The 9,306-nt window shown below is 42.6% G+C and overlaps 1 protein-coding gene across 1 annotated transcript; it reads left to right on the forward strand.

Annotated features, from left to right (window-relative positions):
- Positions 1–225: 225 nt before the first annotated feature.
- Positions 226–1,531, forward strand: LOC308467606 (transcriptional and immune response regulator-like). The gene has a single exon (XM_080989349.1). The coding sequence runs from the start codon at positions 362–364 to the stop codon at positions 647–649; it is 288 nt and encodes a 95-aa protein (XP_080845475.1). The 5' UTR covers positions 226–361; the 3' UTR covers positions 650–1,531.
- The last annotated feature ends 7,775 nt before the right edge of the window (positions 1,532–9,306 follow it).

The raw sequence follows: 9,306 nt of genomic DNA on the forward strand, positions 1-9,306 counted from the left end.
GATTTAGTGCCTCTTAACTAAATACTCTGAAAAAAAATGACCAAACCCTTCAGACCAAATACTGTACCTATATTTGATAAGCAATGCCTCATTGCAGAAGGAGCAGTCACAATACAAGAGACCCCGGCAATTTCACTGTTAATCTGGCCTCTGTGGTTACTGGGTGTTGAGCTCACAGTCTGATGTCATTGCTGTAACTTGAGCCTTCAGCGTTGCTTTAAGGTTTTGCTCAGAATTGCCTTTAAATAGCCCTGCCCAGACTGAGAGTTCTCTGCAGGAGCTCCAGGGAAAGACTCCAAGGCAAATCCCGTTGCTGCCTCTGACATCTGCGAAAGCAACGAGGAACCCTCAGGTGGGCAGCATGTCCAGCTCCTTGCGGGTGAGTCCTTCTGTCCACGGCTATCGATTTGACACGGCCTTGCGCAAGAAAGCGGTGGCCGACATCTTTGAAAGCCTGGATCAAGAATCACTGCAGAAGCTCTTCAGGGACTCAGGGGACCAGAAAGCAGAGGAAAGGGCCAAGATCATCCTGGCCACCGACCAGGACCTGGATGAGAAAGCAAGGTCGCTCATGGCTTTGAAGCAGAGGACAAGAGAGAAACTCTTCCAGTTCCTGAAGTTTGGGAAATACACCATCAAAGTCCACTGAAGCTCCTTTAAAAGAGAGGACGGGATGAAAGGAGCAAAGTTATTCAGCCAGACTCCTCACTTTTGAACAAGAGCACCTCCAGCTGCTTTGAAACTGGTGTGGCAAGAGATGCTGGCAACATCAGTCAGGGGGATTCAGCCCCATTTTTGCACACTTCAAAGTTCACAGCAAAAGACTTCCTTGGTTGACTCAAACTTGCATGCTGGAGTGAGTAAGGGAATCGGCCTGTGAACAACTGAGAAATCCAGCCACAAGTCACGGGGATGGAGCAGGCGGTGAAACAGTCACTGGTTCAGACTCAACTTTTCCTGGCTAATGAGAGACTAGATTATTTTCCTTCTTAGCTGTCTGTTTGGCAATGTGTCCTGACACTTCTTTATTGAATGTGCAAAGCCTTCCATAAGCCAGAAGAGCTCCCTGCTTTCTTCTGGAACAGGGAAAAGGGAATGGGGAATGATCAGTAACTGCCCGTTTGCTTTTGTTGAAAAGACACACCATCTTAGTGTTTAAAGTACGTGCTTTCTTTTGTTTACGTGCAGTTCACAGAGCAAACTTTGTTTCAGGATGCATGAAGCAACTCTGTTAGTCTTACAATGAGTTTTACAAGCAGAAGTGGGTTGTTCAACTAATTGCACGAAATATGTTTTTGTTGTTGTTTTTGTTTAAATGTAAAGTTTTGTCCTGAACTGATTGAACAGACTTAAATTCTCTTTGGAACATTGAGTTCTTTTTTTGCATCAATGGCATTTTTTACCTTTTTTTACTTTTTGTAAAGAATTTAACTGGCAACCAGCTATGGTGATATTTTATAATAATGCTGTAAGTAATGCTCCCATTGATTTATTGCACATTCAGAGCAAATAAATTATAAAGTTGGTATAAGTGCTCATGGCTTGAAATGCTTTACTGCAACCAAAAATAGGGATGGCATATCCATGGCACCTACATTCTCCGCCCCCTTTTTACTTACTCCCTCAACTGTTGTCCATGCTTGCTAGGGGTGATGAATGCTAAAGTCTCACAATATCTGGAGGGTCACAGGTTTCCCATCTAGGACCAGGGCTTAATCCTAGAATTTATTTACAGTGCTAGGGCTCAGCTCTGAAATACTGTGTAGAACAGAGCTAGGAGTGCCTCTGAACATGTGCAAAGCACATTCTGTTTACTATTGAGAAGCATCAGGAACTTTAGTGCACCAGAGGTTAGGGGTAAAAGTTTCTAGTTTGCAGACTCTTCCAGGTGACCATGCATTCAGGTAATTGGCCCCAGAGGCAGAATTTTATCAGTGGATCTTTTCAGCTTTTATTGTACAAAGTACCGTAGTTAATGTAGTATCTACCTGCCACCCCAATCTCTAAATGCTGAGGGTTTCCAGAGGTTCCAGCTACTTACTCAGGGCCTGGTTCCCTTAGAATGAGGCACAGGGGAGACCTCAGTGTCTCTGGGATATATGGTTTATTTGCACATATGTACAACTTGAGCCTACAATGGAGGGGCTTTAACCAGCATTAACTGGTGTGTTAAAGGTCTTGTTTCTCCCATAGCCACAGTCTAGGATTCAAACAGAAATCAAGCACGGTTCTCACTGTCTGGCTTCTGCCTGCAGCCTGTTTCCAGCTATCACACACAACTCTAGCTTTTTGTATTTCTCATTCCCAGCCAGGCGAGGAAGGGGGCACACCCGTTTGCCCTCTGGCACAGAGCAACCTCCTTTGTTGTACAGTGGTACTTCGGGTTAAGAACTTAATTTGTTCTGGAGGTCCGTTCTTAACCTGAAACTGTTCTTAACCTGAAGCACCACTTTAGCTGATGGGGCCTCCTGCTGCCGCGGCACGATTTCTGTTCTCTCTTTTTTTAAAATAATTTTTATTCATTTAAAAACATTTATATTGTCATACATTTTACAAATTTCTATCTCTTATACAATCTTTTGGACTTCCATCAGCTCCTCTTCCGTCTTTATAGTTTCTCCTGCATTTCTTAAATTTATATTACCTTTTAAAATCATAACCAGTATCAACCTTTTCATTCAATAAGGCAATAATTCAAATTATTCCCCTTACAAAACTTCCTGCAAACCTACAAATGTAATCAGACACGATTTCTGTTCTCATCCTGAAGCAAAGTTCTTAACCTATTTCTGGGTTAGCAGAGTTTGTAACCTTAAGCGTCTGTAACCTGAAGCATCTGTAACGAGATACCACTGTACTAAGGACCATACACCATACCGGGGTCAGCAAACTTTTTCTGCAGGGGGCCGGGCTATATTTTGAAAAAACAACCCCCCACCGACTCTCCCCTCCCTTCTCCACAGCACCGGATGAGCCCCAGTGGCTGCTTACTAGTGCCTTGCGAGCAGCAGGGGCTGGCGGTAGTGGCGGTGGAGGAATGATGAGTGGCGCAAAAGGGCTGGCTCTGGAGAGGGGCTGCTGTGCTTTAAATGGCGCTCAGCCAACCTCGGCTCCTGTGCCTTGCGAGCGGCAGGGGCTGGCGGCGGCAGAGGGACGATGAGTGGTGCGAAAGGGCCAGCTCCAGAGAGGGGCTGCTTAAAATGGCGCTCAGCCAACCACGGCTCAACAAAGCCCAGCCCCCTTCCTCCTCTAGGCAGGGCGGGAAGAAGCCAGGAGGAGGGAGGGAGGAGGCGCTGCCGTGGCGCGTGTGTGTGTGTGTGTGTGTGTGTGTGTGTGTGTGTGTGTGTGTGTCATAGCCCGAATGATCAGAATCCCCAAGCCAATCCACACGGTGAATCCTGGACCATCCGCGGGCTGGATCCAGAAGGCAATTGGGCTGGATCCGGCCCTCGGGCCTTAGTTTGCCGACCCATGCACTATACACCATACCTAGGGAGTACTTAGGTGGCTACTACGACCCTTATCTCACAAACAAACCTGCCTGCCTAGCTCCTCGATTAGATTTTAACCCTTACTTGATCCAGGACCCCCACTCAATGCACAACAATGCTTTTATTAGGACCAACCTGTATATGTGAGCTTTTGGGTTACAAAGGACTATTATTGAGGAAGTTACCCTCAAAACTTAATCTAATTCATAGAATAATAGAGCTGGAAGGGACCACAAGGATCATCTAGTCCAACCCCCTGTAATGCAGTTATCTTTTGCCCCATGTGGGGCTCAAACCCATGATCCTGAGATTAAGATTCTTGTGTTCTACCAACTGAGCTATCTCTCATTCTTTTTTCTTTTGGGGACCGTTTAACAGTGTACATAACTAGTTTTTGCCACTAATCATACCTGAAACAGAGAGAGATTTTTCACACTTTACGTGGCAGCAAACCCAGCTTTGGAAGTTAAATGTATGCTTGACTGGGAGTCCATATCCTCCAACATTTCCAAACATAATAGGGACATGCTTGTGACATCCCTCTTCTCATGCCAAGGATCACCCCACCCCCACCCCTGTTGCTATCTTCTCTGCTGTATATTGAGTCCACGTATGCTGTAAGAGCCTTTCTCGCACTGATTTAATAGATAAGTGCATGGGTGTTCTTCAGGTTAAACATATGCTAAGGGGAGATGATTTCCTACAGTACTGTATATTATCAGTAGAAGTGAGTGAGATTCTCTCTCCCCCCCCCTAAAATTTTTTTTTTGGTTTTTACAAGATTATAAACAAACAAACACACAAGACAAACAAAAATAACAAACATAAATCATAGCCTTATTGAAAATTACAGTTATTAACTTTGTTAAATGACTTCCTCGCTTCCCCTTGGTTGAATTTCATTGCATGTCCTTGTAACGGTTTTCCAAATCCCAATTTTTTGAAATTTAACTTAAACATTATCTTCTCCTTATAGAGTTAAACATATTAATTTATCACTTAACATAAATAAAATCCTAAGCCCATTAAGTATCTGCAAGCTATTTCCGGTTAGTTTAACTTAACAAATTTAACTAAATAATCATTAAATTTATTCCATTCTTCCTGATATTCCTCCTCCTTCTGGTCGCGGACTCTTCCGGTCAGGTCGGCTAGCTCCGAAAAATCCATCATCTTCATCTGCCATTCTTCTACTGTTGGTAATTCTTGGGTTTTCCACTTTTTAGCTAACAAAATACGAGCAGCAGTTGTGACATACAAAAATAATTTAACATCTTTATTTGGCAATTCCAAGCCTGTTATTTCAAGAAGAAAGCCCTCTGGTTTCTTTATAAATGTATATTTCAACATTTTTTTCAATTCATTATAAATCTTTTCCCAGAAGTCTTTCACCTTGGGAAAGGTCCACCACATATGATAAAACGTTCCTTCCTTTTCTTTACATTTCCAACATATATTGTCACAATTATGATATATCTTTGCTAATTTTACAGGAGTCAAATACCATCTATACATCATCTTCATTATATTTTCCTTTAACAAAGTACATGCGGTGAGCTTGACCCCTTACTTCCACAAACTTTCCCAGTCTTCAAACATTATATTATGTCCTACATCTCTTGCCCAATCTACCATCACAGATTTAACTTGTTCATCTTTTGTATGCCACTCCAACAAAAGCATTTTAGATAAATTTTTACCTTTAGTATCCCACAACTCCGTCTCCAACTTGGATTTTTCAAAAGCAAAACCATTTTTCTTATCCAGTTTATACAATTCGTTAATCTGGTGGTAATGTAGCCAATTTAGCTTATCTTTAACTTGCTCAAATGGTTTTAATTTGTAACCTTCTTCTTCCTCTATTAATAAATCATAATATCTCAACCATTTGGTATCCATATTTAATTTTTTCTGGGCCTTTGCCTCCATTGGTGAGAGCCATCTGGGCGTCTTTCTTTCTAAAAGATCTTTGTATTTTATCCAAACATTATACAACGATTTCCTAATTACATGGTTTTTAAATGCTTTATGGGCTTTTACCTTGTCATACCATAAATATGCATGCCAACCAAGCACGTTATCAAATCCCTCCAAATCTAATAGATCTGTATGTTCTAATTGCATCCATTCTTTAATCCAACAAAGTGCAGCAGCTTCAAAATAGATTTTTAAATCTGGCAGGGAGAATCCCCCTCTTTCTTTAGAATCCGTAAGTTTAATTCTGGGTTTCCTCCCCTGCCAGATAAATCTAGAGAGTGCTTTTTGCCATTCTTTAAAGCATTTCGCATTATCTATAACTGGGAGGGCTTGAAACAAGAAGAGCATCTTTGGCAGCACATTCATCTTAATCACAGAAATCCGGCCCATTAATGACAATTTTAGGTTTGACCATACCTCTAATTCTCTTTTAATTTCATTCCATAATTTCTCATAGTTATTGTGATGGGACGATGAGCTGCTTGTGTGTAAAATCCAAGTCCCTCAGAGTTTGGTCAAGTTTGCAAACCTCTGTCTGTAACGGAGCCCCTTAAACATGGCTCCGTCAGTCGCTGGCAGATTCCGACAGTGGTTGCTTTCGGAATCGCTTCCAACATAAAAGCTCCTTAACGGAAACACGTCTTCTGGACTCTCTGCGTGACAGTTTCCGGCGAGGAGTGGGTGTCCCTACAGGAGGTCCTGAAACCTCCCCACTGTCTTCGCTGGAAGTGTCTCTGAGCCATCCCTCCAGCTTACTTTCCCTCAGCTCACCTCCTCTCCCCCTACTGGTTCCCTCTTCAGCTGCTGAGTCTCTCCCAACCTGTGTGAGCCCTTTCACCTCCCTTCCTTCCGATGGCAGTTCCCTGACAGTTATCTTTATATAAATTCAATTTTTTTCCAGACAGGTTCACCCCCAAATATTTAACTTTTTTCACAAAATCTAGGCCCAGTTTTTCTTGTAGTAGTTTCCTTTCTTCATTATCCAGATTTTTCTCAATTACTTTGGTCTTGCTCTTGTTTAAAGAAGTGAGTGAGATTCTCAATGCTTCCCTCAAATTAAGTTGGAAACTGCCTGAGTTCTTCCACAGCAAAAAAGATCCTAAAAATAACCCTGCTGGATTAGGCTAAAAACCAATTTAGTCCAGAATTCCTGTTCTCACACTGGCCAACCAAGTGTGAGAAGTCTGCAGCAGAACTCAAGCTCAATAGCATCCTCCTCACTTGTGGTTCCCAGCAACTGATATCCAGAGGCATATTGCCTCTGACAGTAGAGGTAAATTGGAAACGTTTAGAATTTTTCTCTGAGCCAAAGGAGGGTCTTTGAAAAATTGTGCTCATCTCAGCAGTCTCATTCATCCCCCTCATGGAACATAGTTTCAAAGGGGTGAGATGGGCAAAATTGGGTAGGTGAAAGCAGAAATCTACCCCCTCTCCACTGATGACCCATAGAATTGTCCTTCTGCTCCTACTCCCTAATTATACATCTGCAGGCTCTTTACTGTTGTTTCACCTATGGGGAAGGTTAGAAATGGACTGCAGAGGGTGAATCATGAGGACCCACAGGAGTTATTCCCACTCTCCAAATCTGCCCCTGCAGAGAGAAGGGCATTCTCCTGAGAGTTTTGGGGCTTGCTAAAGCTCACCTTTTGTTTTCAGATTAGCTCTATTGAGCTCCAGGTGGCCATTTCTGAGCATATTTCAGCAACTGCATTGGGTGTAATTATTGTAATTATTATTTATTAAATTTATATACTGCCCTACTCCTGGAGGTCTCAGGACAGTTCACAGACAGTAATGGCAGACTGTAAAATGCATAGTGCCTTGGTATTCATTTACACATACATCTAGATCCATTTATGTTGAGAGACAATATACATCTACTCCCCCAATTCTGAAATTTAACTGGGGCTGGGGGAGAAAGAAAGCTTAGCAAATGAAAGCTCTAGCAACTGAAATTCAGAATTATGATCAGGATCCCCACAAAAGCAAAAATTAGGCAAGTGATTTATCAGGGACCAGAAAGTAGGTACAGTGTGGGAGTCATACCCAATCCTGGCTTCCAGGTGAGTGTACACTGATTGGTTGTACTCAAACTTCACATTCTTAGGTATACATAGACAATTATTAGGTGTAGACCTAAAACCCCCAACATAACATACCAATTGACCCTAAGCTGTAGCTTACACCTTTTCGTGCAAATTCACACATTTTGTATGCAAAGCATATTTTCTATAAAATTTATTCTCTAATATTTGTGAAAATCTTAAAAAAAACTAACCTATGCATACAAGTTACCTTAGTAGATGCATTTTAGAACACGTTACTTGTCTGGAGAACTGCATTGCAAAATTCTAAGAAATGTGAATTTTTAAGAATGGTTGTTTTTCGGTTCACATATCGTTCCAAAAAGTGCAAATCAGTTAGATTTGTTTTTAAATGTGAACTGAATCAAATTTCCTTTCTATCCCTAAGCAGCACCAGTGGCAGCTGGTGCAACAACCTTCAGTCGCTTCCTATTTAAAGTAAGGTGGATGCCAAAGCCTTTTAAAAAAAAATAAATGGGGGTTGCTTCCCCTCCTGAATGATGCTGGACCCTCTGAGTGGAGTGGGAACCCTAAGTATTGCCCCATAGTCTAACTGTAGAACTAACTCTGAGGGTTCATCCACACTCACCTTTTGACCTGCACTTTCTAGGCACAGGTCCATGCTTTCCTGGTCCATGTCTGAGTGCTTTTTTCTTTGCCCATCTGCTTTCCCCAGGAAAACTTGCTATTTAACGCTGATTTGTGTTTTCCATGGATTGCCATTTGCTCTGATTCAGTGATAGAGAACAGGTTTCTGTGGAGAAAGTGCCAGGGCAAAAAACAGTACATGCGGACAGGAAGCTTTGAAGTACAGACCTGTGCCTAGGAATGTATCACAAAAGCAAGTCTTGGATGAGCCCAGTTTTAGATGAATGTTGTATGTCTAAAATTACACACCAGTAGGCTTCACCTCCTGATCGGCAGAAACACCAGGCCAGCTCTCTGCATCTTCGTGGAGACTGGGCAACTCTCTGCTTTACAGAGCATAAAGGAGGTAGGCCTGGAACTGGTGGCTATGCATTTGCTAAATGGGAAGCGGCAGAGCATCAAGGCTGGCTGAAATATCAGCCCTCTGTCTTAGAACTTCTTAGTCTAAATGTGAAATTCCAGCAGTAAAGGAAAAGCCCGCTTTGAACTTTATGGTGAATCATGATGTAACATAAGCATGTAATTCTGCAAAGCCCTGTCACTGAATCATGCGCCAGACCATCTGCAGGCAATGGCCCCTAAAAGGCCAGAGACCTTCTTCCAGTTGTAAGGCTGCTGCTGCTGCAAGTATCAACAGCAAATAGATTCATTTCTGTACAACAGGAATAATATTCTCCATCTTACATATACCACAGGCGTGCTGCCCATCCCATTTCACCACCTGAGTGAAGATGCTGACCCCCCTCTATTCTTCCTCTGCAACAGCCTTGCTTATGGGGTCACATGGCTGCGTCTTCCAGCAAAATCTCATGAGAGGTCCACGAGATATTGTGGTCATTCAGAAGTCACAGTCACTTCTCCTTGCTTCTCCAGTGGTAGTGGGGTGGGCAGTGGGCATCCGGCTGCCACAGGTAGGGTTGCCACCATTGGTTGGGCAAAATAAGCGATGGGATAGGCAAAATATGGGACGAGTCAGGGGAGAATTGGGGGACCAAAAATACTGGTAAATGTAGAAACCCAGCGAAAGAAAGAAAGAAAGAAAGAAAGAAAGAAAGAAAGAAAGAAAGAAAGAAAGATTCTGTTTCTCTTGCAAACAGGGCTTTGCC

Source organism: Podarcis pityusensis (genome assembly GCF_964106645.2).
Source record: "Podarcis pityusensis genome assembly, chromosome: W".
Taxonomy (NCBI): domain Eukaryota; kingdom Metazoa; phylum Chordata; class Lepidosauria; order Squamata; family Lacertidae; genus Podarcis; species Podarcis pityusensis.